Below are 14,404 nucleotides of genomic sequence, written 5' to 3'. Positions count from 1 at the left end.
ATTATATGGAGTAAAGATTTCTAGTATTTTTGGGGAAAATTATGAACTTTTATGACTGAAAATCGTTGGTTTTTATACCAGGTCGGAGCGACACGGGTGAAGGTTGAAGATGACAGTGTAGCTAAACTTGTTTGTGAAAAGCATTTTTGTTGGCAACTAAAGAAATCAAAAAGTTGCATGAGATCAGAATTGAATCCTAATATTTTGCCAATTGAACTAATAATAACTTCATGATATAATTTTTATATGAGTTATTATTAATTTTACATGAATTAATTCATGTCACTCTATACATACAATATTAAGGTTATTAATGGGAATATTTTATTATTTAATATTATTGCTTATGGTTAATTACAATAATATAATAAAGAATATTTAGTGATTTATATAATTTAATTAATTTTTTTGGTAATCTATATAATTTAATTAATTAAAGCTTAGGCATAATAACTTTAATTATTTAAATTATATATTAAAAGCCTCTAGATCACGTAAGGTAGATGATATTAATTGTAATGAGTCATATATAATATAATAGATATCGTCCCACATGAATTTCTATTATTTTGTATGATTAATTAAGATAAAGTATTAAATTATATTTTTTTGATTTGCCCATAGGGACCAGGAAATATAATTTGATAAGTTTTATCATGATGTTTTATATGAATTTAACGGAAGAGTGCAGTACAATTATTCAGAAAAAGTTTCCTCTGAAGCTTAAAGATATAGGAAGCTCTATCATTCCTATAGAGATTGGAAATATTGGTGTCAGGAAAGCATTGTGTGATTTGGGAGCTAGTATTAATTTAATGCCACTTTCCATTTGCAAGGCTTTGCGAATTCACGAATTAAAGCCAACCATAGTCTCTTTACAGTTAGCTGACAGATCTATCAGAAGGCCAGATGGGGTAATTGAAGACGTTTTGGTCAAGATAGATAAATTTATCTTCCCTGTGAACTATGTTATATTAGATATGGAAGAAGATGCTGAAATTCCCTTGCTCCTGGGAAGACCATTCTTAGCCACTGCAAAAGCTATGGTAGATGTCGAGCAAGGTAAACTGATGTTTCGAGTAAACGAAGAAACAATTACTATTGATGATCTTGAGCCTATGAAACATCCAGTTGATGGAGGAGATTGCTTCAAGATTGATGTTATTCAAGATGTTGTACTAGAAATAGTTGAGCAAGCACTCTACCCATTGATGGAATTGGAGTCAATAGAAGAAAAGCTATTACAAGATGTCACCGAAGTAATAGGCGAAGAACAACCATTGAAGGAACTTCCATTGGACGATGTTACTAAATGAGCACCTAAAGTTGAATTGAAGGAACTGCCCCCTACCTTGAAGTATGCATTTCTTGGTGTGAGAAATACTTATCCAGTCATCACCAATGTAAATTTGACAACCATTGAAGAAGAAAAATTGTTGAAAGTTTTGAAAGAGCACTAAATTGCCATTGGATGGTCTATTTTAGATTTGAAAGGAATAAACCCATCTTTTTGCACATATAAAATATTAATGGAGAATTATGTGAAATCAGTCAGGCAACCACAGAGAAGACTTAACTCAACCATGAAAGAGGTTGTAAGGAAAGAAGTCATGAAACTCTTAGATACTGGCATGATCTATCCAATTTCTGATAGTGCATGGGTGAGTCCAGTGCAAACAGTTCCAAAGAAAGGTGGGACTACATTTGTGCTTAATGAAAAATAATGAATTGATTCCCACAAGAACTCACCGGCTGGAGGATGTGCGTCGACTACAGGAGACTCAACACCGCTACGAGAAAAGATCACTTTCCTCTACCATTCTTAGATCAGATGTTAGAGAGACTAGCGGGGCAAGCATATTATTGTTTCCTAGACGGCAATTCCGGATATAATCAGATAGCAGTTGCTCCAGGAGATCAAGAAAAGATGGCCTTCACCTGCCCTTATGGTGTATTTGCATACAAACGGATGTCATGCGGGTTGTGCAATGCATCCACAATTTTTAAGAGGTGTATATTGTTTATTTTTCTGATATGATTGAGAAATTCATTGAAAGTTTTATGGATGATTTTTCGGTTTTTGGTTCGTCTTTTGATATCTGCTTAACTAATCTAGCTTATGTTTTACAGAGATGCGAGAAAAGTAAGCTAGTACACTTAACTGGGAAAAATGCCACTTTATAGTAATAGATGGCATAGTTTTAGGACATAAATTTTTTGAAAAAAGAATTTAGGTAGATAGAGCAAAGATAGCATTTAAAAAGAAACTTCCTCATGGGAACGATCTCGTACTCCGGTACACTTTTATTACTTAACGACTGGTGCACTTGCCGAGTCGCAACACTTGAGATCAGAGATAAGAAAGGAGTGGAGAACCTCGTAGCGGATCATCTGACTAGAATTCAAGAGAAGGAACTTCAAGATGGTCTGGAGTTGGTAATTAGAGACGATTTCCCGGATGAGCAAGTCATGTCAGCCAAGATGTTACCATGGTTTCAGAAGGAGCAAGCTCTTGTAATTGGCACTCAACCATGGTTTGCGAATTTTGCAAATTTTAAGGGAGCTGGAACAATTTCTAAAGAATTTTCGTGGCAGCAACGAAAAAAGTTTTTACATGAAGTGAAGAGGTACTTGTGGGATGAACCCTTTCTCTTTTACAAATGCTCAGATGGAGTTATTAGAAGGAGCATTCTCGAGCAAGAGATATAGGATGTCTTATGGCATTGTCATGGTTTGGATTATGGAGGACATTTTGTTGGAGAAAGAACAACTACAAAAGTGCTAATGAGTGAATTTTATTGGCCTACATTGTACAAAGATGCAAGACAATTCGTGGAGTCGTGTGATTGTTGTCAAAGGACGGGGAACATTTCCAAGAGACACGAGATGCCTCTAAACAATATTCTTGAAGTATAGATCTTTGATGTCTGGGGAATTGATTTCATAGGCCCATTCCCCACCTCATATGGAAACAAATATATCTTGGTGGCAGTGGATTACGTATCTAAGTGGGTAGAGGCATCTGCTTTGCCAACCAACGATGCTCGATTTATAATATCCTTCATTAAGAAGAACATTTTTGTGAGGTATGAAGTACCGAGAGCAATGCTCAGCAACAAAGGTACGCATTTCTGTAATAAACAAGTTGAGTATGTGCTTGCTAAGTATGGAGTTAGACACCGTATTGCCACACCGTATCATCCTCAAATTAGTGGGCAAGTGGAAATATCAAAACGAGAATTGAAGCGCATTCTTGAGAAAACAGTGGGAAATGCTCAGAAAGACTGGGCTAGCAAGCTTAATGGTGCCCTGTGGGGTACCGTACAACCTTCAAGACACCAATTGGCATGTCACCATTTCAGATGCTATTTGGGAAAGCTTGTCATTTACCACTGGAGATGGAACACAAGGTTTTATGGGCTGTAAAATATTTGAATTTTGATATGAAAGCAACCAGTGAGAAGAGGCTCCTATAGTTAGATGAACTAGACAAATTCAGATTATCCTCATATGAAGGCGCAAGTCTCTACAATGAGAAAATCAAGAAGTGGCATGACAGAAAAATATTGGCCAGAGACTTCAAGGTAGGGTAACAAGTTCTGTTATATAATTCCTGGTTGAAACTTTTTCCAGAAAAGCTCAAATCTAAATGGTCAGGACTACTTGTGGTGAACGAGATGCGTCCTTATGGAACAATAGAAATTAGCCCAATTGATTCTGACATAAGCTTTAAAGTTAACAAACAACGATTGAAACCATACCTTGGAGGAGAAATTGATAGAGGAACAGCTATCGTTGCCCTTGTTAAAACTCAGAAGAGGTACGTCAGGCTCGTGACGTAAAACAATTGCTTATGGGAGGCAAACCAACAATTTATAGTTCTTCATTATGTTACTTTCAGTTATTTTTATTTTTAGTCAAATAAAATATAAAATATAAGCACTGAGATTGATAATCAATTTAAAGCGCACATGTACGTCTAGTTCAATATCTAAAGTTTTTGCGCATAATACATACTTTAAGAAATTTTGGGTTTAGCATTCAATTATGATAATAGGTGTGAGGAATAAATTTTTAAATAAAGCATGCAGAGAAAATAAGAATTTTTTTTACAAGTATAGGGCGCTTAAGCCCCCAATTGATTGAAAAAGGGAATTTATCTCTGCCAATGCACGCTTAAGCCCCCAAATGGGAGCTTAAGCACGCTATAAAACGTAAATATTCCATTCGAAGAGCGCACTTAAGCACCCAAATGGGAGCTTAAGCGCGCAAAAGAAAAAAATTTTGAACATTCCTCTTTGCTTGAGCGCGCTTAAGCGCCCAGAAGAGCGCTTAAGCGCGCTCCAATGTGAAGAGCATCAATTCGATTACACAATCTTCATCAAGTTGTGCGTATTCTAATATATTTTTTTTGATTACACAATCACTAAAGTCCAGGATTCTGTGTTGCAATTACTGAATTCACTCTTTTTTTATGCTAAGCTAAGCTATTGGGAATAAAAAGGGCTAACCACTGATGGTTATACCCATATCACAACTGTTGATTGTTGTGAGTATTATAACATGAGAAGTGATATCTGTAATATTCATATCTGTTACACTACATCTGTATTCCATAGTTTGTGGATATATCCATACCTATTTATTACTTCAGAATATATCTAAAAATAAATCTGGAAATTGTTTTGTGTAAATTACACTAACTTGGAAGTTCTCTACATTTCAGGAAATGGCACCAAAGGACAAAAGTGTCAGGAAAAGAACTAGAGGAGCCACAGTTGCAAGGGAAACATCTAGCTTCTCAAATTTTGATTCCCACAAGTTTAGGACAGCTGCATATGAAGAGAGATTCAGGAAGATGATAGCCACAAAACCTATAATGTGAGAGAGAAAATTCTTGCTGGAGGAAGAAAAATACCCAAAATTTTACAATAACTTAATCAAGCAGAGATGGAAGAATTTGGTCTACTATTCACTGATAGCTCAGATGCCATTTGCAGTGAATTCTATGTAAATGCATACACCTTAGAGCAGGGAGCACATCGAGAGTACATAAGCCAAGTTAGAGGCAAAGTAATTGCCTATGACTCCGCATCTATACAAGGACTTCTCAAGACTACCTTCTATGCGCCCACACAGAGATGTGAGTATCAGCAGACCCTATAGGATATAGAGCATGGACCAGCTACAAGGGAAGAGGAGCATGAGACTTGGGATCCAATTGAGGAGGTTGCTCTGATTCTTGATACTATTTCCATGCCAGGATAGACATGGAAACGCACAGCTGACCAGACCCATCCCAAGCTTTTGGTCCTTAGCCAACTTAATGGAATACCTAAGGTATGGTACCATTTTATAGTCAGCAACATTATACCCACTTCCCACCAGGCTGAGGTAATTTTGAAGATGACAATCCTCATTCCCTCTATTATGACTAGAGACACAGTAGAACTGCCTGAGATTTTAGCTGACAGTATATATGACATAGCTCACAACAAATCTCAAAAGGCAGCCTTAGGTCATAGCTCTTTCATTCAGTACTTATGTGCATATTCAGGTGTGGAGATACCTACAGAGATTAGGCCTGTACGGTCTCACCCCACCATTGATGTTGCCTTCATTAAATATTACTTAGGTGAGCAGCCACCTATTGATGCACCAATAGAGCCAGCACGACAGACGAGACAGCGAGATATTTCGACTCTATGGGATACGGTTCAGGCTATTGAGAGCCGCCAAATAAACATGCAGCGTCAACAGGGCTTTATATAGCGCAGAGTGGGTTATGCCCAGCACAGCCAGCAAGCTTTTCAGGAGTATGTGTGCGCCAAGCTGGCGGACCCGTTCTAGCAGCGTGACATCGTAGCACCATCTTTAGACCACACATCGTATTCTGGTTCTGAGGAGGAGGATGCATTTATTGCCTCTACACAGACTGCTACTGTTGCGACTGCAGACACTACACAGAGAGCTGATGTTACTCAGGATGATCATGGATGCTACAGAAGAGAACACTGCACCTACCACTGACATGGACGAGGATTGACTATCATCTCAGTGCTTGGATTTTTGTTCCTTACATTTATTTTCTTTTGATTTTGTTTTCATGATGATACATGATCTATATTGAGACTGATTCTGATATTTTTTTGGATATTCTAACATTCTAACCAGTAGTTTTATGATTTGTGATCTGTTTCAGAGCACGATTATATTCTGATTTAAATTATTTGCTGAGGACAACAATATTTAACTCTGGGAATAAGTACCACACGATCTATCAGACTACAAAATTCACATGGTTAGAAGGAATTCATGATTAGACAAAGAATATCCAACAATACATGGAGCTTTCTTAATTATCTTTTTATTTTATTTTATTTTAATTTATTTTTTAAGAATCTTCTCAATAAATTTTAGTTTGAATCTCCATCTCCATTATCAATAAATTTTGGTGAAATTTTAAGTTTTTCATTGTGCTTAATAAGTATGCATAGATGAATTATATACATGAGATTGATTTTTATTAAATCAAGAGTATAATGATGCAAATTCTGTTTTCACAAATAAATAAGCATCAATTAAGTAAGTTTAATAATTTACTGGAATAATAAGAGTGATTTAGATAAAGAGTAGAAGATAAATCTTACATCCATAGCCGTGAGCTTTTGAGCCTAAATAGAGAATCAATTTTTTGGTGTGCACTTCACTGTATGAATTACTCTAGAGCTTGTTTTATTTTTTACTTGAAATGGTTTGTGGTATACTTGTTGAAATGATATAGGCATTTCTTTTCTAAAGCTAGATAGCCAAATAGACACCCTGTTTGTGAATCATATTTAGCCCTTTGAGTCTAGGCCTGTTTATTCATTGATATCCTATTGCGAAAAACCACTCCACATACATCCTCACCTGAACTAGATTGAATTTAAAATTTAAATGAGAAGCTGAGCATAATTAAAAGGAAAATTGGTATAATCCAATTCTAGTATATGAAAGAAAAGGTGAAAAAAGGCAAAAGCCAAAAGGTGGTGGAATAATGAAATGAAAAGAAAATGGTTGAAATGTGTATCTGTATAGAAAAAGAAAAGAAGGAAAATATTCATGTTACATAAATAAATGAAAGAAGAAAAGAGGAGAAATTGAATACGAAAATATGTTCACTATGTGTTGAACAATTATACCAGTTCCTCTTTGAATTTGAATTTTGATCTGTAAGCCACTTACCTAGATAATTCTTTCTTTTTTACCTAAGCCACATTACAACCTTGATGAAGACCTTTTGATCAACTTTGTATAGTAATCAAGACAGTGGAGAGTGAGAATATAACCAAGCTTATGGTAGTGTTAATTCAGTAACATATTAGTAAAACACATACCCTCATACACTTGAGTGTGAGTGAATAAAAGAAAATCTTAGTGAAGGGGTGTTGTGGGTTTGAATTCTACTACTCTTTATCTTGAGAACTCACGTTATGATTTTATAACTGGTGAATAATAAATGCTTGCTTGAGTTTGATGTATCATTATTATTTTTCTTATATGAAGTCTGAATACTCTAGTATCTTGATTCTAATCGGTGTCCTGTTGATAGTTCATTGAGCATAATCACCGTCTCCTTTCCCATAGTTTATTCTAGTTAATTGCTGGGGACAACAATCTTCAAATCTGGGAATTGTTTGATAAACTTTTAGTTTATCTTGTTTTATAGACTAAATTTACATGAAATACCTAGTCAAATGCATGAGAATTAGGGTTTATTAGTATAAAAACACGAACTATTGAAATATGAATTAAATAATAAATTTTTGCTTATTTTGAAGGTGAATAAAATTAAATGAGAGAAAATATGAAGTTTAAAGACTTGGAGATCAAGAACTTGAAGATCATGGAAGACCCAAGTGTAAATAGAAAAGGTTGCTCATTTTGAAGAGGAGGCTTAAGCTCCCATTTCGGAGCGTAAGCACCCAAGTTTCTAAAAGTCTCTACCAGAGTGCGCTTAAGCGCCCAAATGTGAGCTTAAGCGCATTGCCAAGCAAAATTTTTCCTTCGAAGAGAGAGCTTAAGTGCCCATCACAGCACTTAAGCGCCCTCACACTAATTTGCACAGCTGACCCAAAGAGCTTAAGCACCCATCACGGTCCAACTTAGGCCCAATTGAACGTTTCCACTTAGACCACAGATTCTTTAACTATAAAAGGACAAAATAAGACAGAAATCATTAAGATCTGATCAAGGAAGTAGAGAAGAAGCATAGGAAACACATAGTTCATGTTCTTGAGAGTCGGAGACAGATTAGAATCAAGTTTGCATTGGAAACCTTGAAGATTCACCACACTGTCATGGAGTTTGGGGGAGATTTCTTGTTTTCTTTCATTCTTGATTCTACTATGTTAAGCTAAGTTTTTATAGTAGTTAGGGTTAGATGGGACTCAGTTAATCTTTTATGTTTTGAATAAATTCTTGATGTTATTCTTCCTTTTTATTTTGAATGAAGTTATCCTTTCTTAATGATTTCTATGAGCTTGAATCTTGTAGATTGATCTTAGGTAAATGCATGGCAATAGGAATGTTGGTGTATGATCCGTACATGATAATTTCATCGTATTCTTTATGATTCTAGGGATAGATATAAGGTTTTACGCAATGTTGTGATTCTTGAATGTAATGCTTATTTTCTTGAGGAATAACCGGGGAACTGGGGTTCTTGCAAGATTATAAAGATTTAGGATGTCAAGGAATTGAATCCCAATTAAATTAAATAGAATCGATTGGCTTTATATTAAGGGCGACTAATCTGAAAGAGTGAGTTCAAAACATAATAGGGAGATTGGGGGAAGTTGAAACCCTAGCTACGTTTCTTTTTTGTCAAATAATCCAAAGTTTTTTTTTATTCTTGTTCTTGTTTTAATTAGTTTTAATATTCTGAATTCAAATCAAATCTTGTTACAAATTCATAATTGATTGTCAAACTTAAGAGGACATAGTGAATTAGTGATTGAAACTATGATCCTCGTGGAAACGATTCTGTACTCGTACACTTTATTACTTGAACGATCGGTGCACTTGCCGAAGTCACAACATGCAGCCATACTTTCAGAATATAGACAATGTAGTTCTTTCTGAGCTGATTTTATTAAAACCACAAAATCAGGATAAGGTCTCTCTCTCTATATATATATATATATATATATATATATATATATATATATATATATGAGGAAGGTTATACTTACAACATTTTTTTTACAACCTCTTACAACCATATCTTAACACCGTTGATTTCCGTCAATCAACGGTTATCATTTATTGTGAATTAATAATTAATTAATGAGTTTAATTTGCGAAAATCATAACCGTTGATTCACGGAAATCAACGGAATTAATTATTAATTCACAATAAATGATAACCGTTGATTCACGGAAATCAACGGTGTTAAGCTATGGTTGTAAGAGGTTGTAGAAAAAAAGGTTGTAAGTATAACCTTTCTATATATATATATATATATTTGCCTCTAATTAATTAATTCAATTCTATTTGATGTTTATTGGGTTGCATCATATGTCAATTTTTAAGTGTTTCTGTTCGACATCCCATTTTATATCAATTTAATTACTTAAGAGGTATTTTATTTTTCCATTTTGAAATACTATTGCGTGTTTAGAAAAGAAGTAAAAAGTAATGTAAGCTTTTTGTTGGATAACTTCAAATGTTTGACATTTTCTGGAGGCCTGGGTGTTCTAAAATTCAAAACTAAGGATTTTTCTTTGTGTAGAATATATCAAGCAGATACCAAAACTTCATAGCAGGCTAAAATTTTTAAAGTTCATTAATTGCACATCTTTCTTCAAAAAAAGAGATCTAGTTAATGTGTCTCATATCATGTATTTACTTTCTCTGCTATCTATCATGTTCCCAGTGTTAAATTACTGTGGTAACTTAACTTGCATGTTACTCTTGCAGACACATCGAAAACGGAGGTTCTTCTTTTTAGTCTTTGACAACATGGGCAATGCTACAACATGCTTCTAGTCCTCATTTTTAATTTTATAATCTGTAACCATACACACTGTTCCTAAAGCAATGTTGCATGTGTAAGCCTTGATGCAGTGCCTCTCTTTCGTGGTCATCATTTTGTGGAGGAAACAATTGTTCGTGATACACGAAATACAATTTATGAAAAGATTTCTCTTAAGTCTAGAGGAACATGACAAAACAATATATACCTACTCAAGTAATTGTCGGTCGAATAGGGATAAATTGGTAAATAATTTGAGAATGGAAACAAATTGAGAATGAGGCAGAATAATTCTTCATATACACGGTTTGTTTTGACATACATGTCATCTAGCTATCACAAAACAAATTTGTAAATTGTACTTAGTTTCTTCCAAATGATATACAAAAGCCAATGTATCACTCTGAGTAATTGATTCAAGATTTGAAGGTAGTTCTATAATTTAGTTAAAAAAATTTACTATATGAAGTGGAATGATTAATTCAGGTGTCGTGGATTATAGGTTTTATGCTGTCACATCGCAATAGTGTCCAAGAGGCCTTGGCCTTACACTTGGAGAGAACCTTTTGGTTGCATGAGTAACTCAAATCCCTTTTGCCGACACTAGGCCTTCTTCGATTTTCTTTCTTTCACACAGGGACTGTACCTAAACTTTAATGCATATCATGAACTTCTGTTGACTGAAAATGATAGCAACCAATGTATCAATAATTCAAAAATATAAAAAGAAAAAAGAACCGTTGATCTCCAATTCAATGCATATACACTATGAAACTGACCTGTTTGATATAATAAATGTCGTGGTGTTGGGCCAGAAGCTATGGTTAGGGACTCAATATATGATTATAGAAAATAGATATGTGGTGTTTGCTCATTCCGTGTGGAAGGCTTTTTGTTCTATCCACTTTTATACGTCACATCAGGGGAAAAAATTGGTTGATTTTATCTATTTTTTGAAGAAAAATAATAATAATAATGAGAGAGTCGCTATTATTATTATTATTACTAGTTTTTCTTTACTTTATCTTTAGTATTAATGGGAAATATTATTTTTTTGTTATAGTAAAATAATTATCTCATATTATAAAAATAAAATTATACGTGGGACTCACGGTAAGAGGAGAAAAAAAAAATGATGGAATCTACTCTTTTTTTATGTGTATAAAAAAATTGTTTTTCTCATATAAAATAAAATAAATATAACACAATATTAACATGTAAAAAGAAAATTAGTAAAGGGTAAGAACTACCATCCCCGTTGAATGATTGAAGTGGTTAGTAGCACTCTCAGGCGTAGCTACCTATCTATCCTAAAGCGGTAGGATGTGAAGGAAAAAAAAAAAAAAAAAGTCTCAACTGAACGCAGTTCTGTTTAAAATTAAAAATGATCTAAATTAGAGTCCATTAGGATGGTTTTTTTTTTTTTTTTTTTTTAAAAAAAAAAGAACTTTTTAATTTAAATTCATTTAGATGTCTCTTTTTTAAAAAAATATAAGTTACAACAAAAATTAAAAACTTAATTTTTTTAAAAGCTAAAAATTTTAAGAGTAAATATTATTTTTGGTCCTCAGAAAATTTCATGGGGCCTGTTTTAGTCCCTAGCAAATAAAAAGGCCCATCGTGGTCCCTGAAAAATTTAAATTGGACACATTTTAGTCCTTTTGAAGACTAATATGGGTTTTTTTTAAATTTGTGAGGGACCACGATTTCAACTAAATGGGTCCTTTTGAATTTTTGAGGGATCACGATGAGCTTTTTTATTTTCTAGGGACTAAAACGGGCCTCGTGAAATTTTCTGAGGACCAAAAATGATATTTACTCAAATTTTAACTTCTAAAATAAGCTGAAGTCAAAAATCAAATAATATTTTCAAAAATTAAATATTTTTATAAAAATATAAATAACTTTAATTTTTATAAAAAACTTTTAAAATAAAAAAGAGATAAAAATTATTTTTTTTAAAAGGTAAAATAAACGGGTTCTTAAATGTTTGAAAACATCTGCGTACACAATCCGAGCGTCTAGCAGACAAGGATAAAGATTAAAAAAGATCTCGACTTACCTATTTATATCTGAAAAACTTTATTATTAATTGGTTTGGTAGACAATTACCTTACCATAAGGTCAAAGAGAAGCAGTAGTTACAATCTTTGTGAATAGGAGAAGAGTGGTCGGTAGCGTCACTCGCCGACCCACGTTCGGTGACATGTCCTCAAATGCGGACACAAGATTTTGCATTTTAATTTTTTGTAGTCACGTAAGTTATTATTTATCTCTTAGTTTAATATTTATAGTAAGAATAAATATTTTTTTTTTGAGGTTAATAAATATTATTTTAAGTTCTTAACAAAAAAATATGTTCTCCATTCTCTTACTAAAAATTAGTCTCGAGGAGGTTTTTAAGAAATTCAAAGTGGATTAATTTAATTAAAATCGTGATCACTCACAAATTTAAAAAAGACCTACATTAGTTTCAAAAAGACTAAAATAGGTCTACTTTAAATTTCATAGAGACCAGGTGACTATTTTTTTTATAATGGACTAAAGTGGGGACTCATTTTTTGTTAGGGACAAAAAATGATATTTATTCTTATATTAATTAGCAACGCAGCAACGTACAGAGATAATTAAGACAACGTAGCAATTCAAATTGATTAGAGAGAAAACTTATTTTTACTCCCCGTCACATACCTATTCCCATGATTTCTTCATTGTTTGTTATGAAAACAACTAGATTATGAGTGAGTTCAAGCATTAATTTAAACTTTTTTTACAAAAAAAAAAATTCGCGGGCACTGCCCTGAACTCCGCCACTAAATGTGCGGATATAAAAAAAAATTCCTGAGTCCGTCACTGGTAGCGTAACCAAGGGGAAAGAGAGAAAAAGCTAAGAGATAAAGAGATCGATTGCATTAAGCTTAGTGCTGAAGGCTTTGGCTTAATCAATATAATGTAAAAAGGTGAATTATGCTGAATAAATGACATGTTGGGATTTGCAGATATTTGTACATCGCTCAATTATAGCGAAGCAAATGAAATTTTATCCCTTTGGAGGATATTAAAAAGCTAGATTCAACTGATAGAAGTTGGTGAATAATGCTCTTTGTGTTGGGTAGAGCTATGCTATCTTGAATTCGATGTAATGTGGACTTAATTTTAAAATAGAGTCCGATTTATTAATTTCTGTATAATTAAAATATATTTTATTCAATCTATTTTAAATTTTTTGTTATTTGTGTGCTGATCGATATTGATTGTATGGCGTATCATCCTCAAACATTATTCATTTATAAGAGTTTTTGTATAATCATGCTATTTCAGACTCCTTGCAATTCTAGATTTAATTTTAAAGCAAAATTCTTTATCAATCTCCTTATTGTCAAAATATATTTTAATAAATTCGTTTTAAACTTCTATTAATTCAAGCAATGATTTACTATATATGTTGATTGTATAGTTTGACCACCCTCAAATATTGTATGCTCATAAGAATATACGTAAAGCATGCTATCTTATAATATGTGCAATGATGAGATAATCTTCAAAAGTTTTAAATTTAACAAAATCATAAATATTTAGCGTGAAAGTTTTTGTAACCGGTCCAAATTGTTTTTTTAGGACTCGAATCAGACACCATTCAGCCTAATAATTCCTTCCTTGGAAGTCACTTACTACCTGTACTACCCCCTTTAATTCAGGCCTTTTTAGCATGTGATAATATAATTTCTTTGAAAGTAGCAATTTGGGCCACCAGATGGGGTAGTGTCGACAATTTATTTATTCCTTTATTATAGATTACCCAAATTCCAAGGACTATAAAGTTTAAACTGTTTCTCAATGATAAATAGCACATTCATAAGCATATTCCATCGGCTGTGGTTTCTCTCTCAAACATGTTCACAATTTAAATCCATTTCGATGTGGTATGCTTTAATTTTTGGTGCCTCCCTTTTCATCAATCATGAATGCCTTAGCATGAAGTTGTACTATGTCTAGAACCTTTAGTAAATTTAAATTTTAGATGAGAAAAATATGTGTCATTTTAAAGAAGGTAAAATTATGTTATTTTAAATGAAAAAAAAAATTATGAGAGAGAAAAAGTGAAAATAAAATAAAATTATAGGTTTCATCTCTTTGTAAGAATAAAATGACACACTACACCAAAAAAAAAAATGACACAACTTATATTATTTAAAATAACAAATTTTTTCCCAATTTTAAATGATAAAAGCAGCAAAATCTTCTTTGAGTTTTTACCATCTAAACCACATAATTTTTTAATACACTCCAGTACCACTGTGGTCCTTCCACTCAAATATTGACATGTGTATTAATTTTTTTTCTTTTTTTTCTCTTTCCTCTCTCCTCAATTTGTTGTCTCTTTC

The 14,404-nt window shown here is 33.2% G+C and overlaps 2 protein-coding genes across 2 annotated transcripts; both read left to right on the top strand.

Annotated features, from left to right (window-relative positions):
* Nucleotides 1–668: 668 nt before the first annotated feature.
* LOC133298976 (uncharacterized) lies at nucleotides 669–1,316 on the top strand. The gene has a single exon (XM_061498359.1). The coding sequence runs from the start codon at nucleotides 669–671 to the stop codon at nucleotides 1,314–1,316; it is 648 nt and encodes a 215-aa protein (XP_061354343.1).
* A 267-nt stretch (nucleotides 1,317–1,583) lies between these two features.
* On the top strand, nucleotides 1,584–4,862 carry LOC133298975 (uncharacterized). The gene is made up of 5 exons (XM_061498358.1): nucleotides 1,584–1,661; nucleotides 2,131–2,143; nucleotides 2,948–3,316; nucleotides 3,634–3,820; nucleotides 4,727–4,862. Exons 1-5 carry the CDS (start codon nucleotides 1,584–1,586, stop codon nucleotides 4,860–4,862), a joined length of 783 nt encoding a protein of 260 aa, XP_061354342.1.
* The last annotated feature ends 9,542 nt before the right edge of the window (nucleotides 4,863–14,404 follow it).

This window comes from Gastrolobium bilobum, unplaced genomic scaffold, assembly GCF_033153095.1.
Source record: "Gastrolobium bilobum isolate Gb01-03AN ecotype WA unplaced genomic scaffold, APGP_CSIRO_Gbil_v1 utg27635, whole genome shotgun sequence".
NCBI classification, from domain to species: domain Eukaryota; kingdom Viridiplantae; phylum Streptophyta; class Magnoliopsida; order Fabales; family Fabaceae; genus Gastrolobium; species Gastrolobium bilobum.
This window is presented reverse-complemented; position numbering and strand designations above follow the sequence as displayed.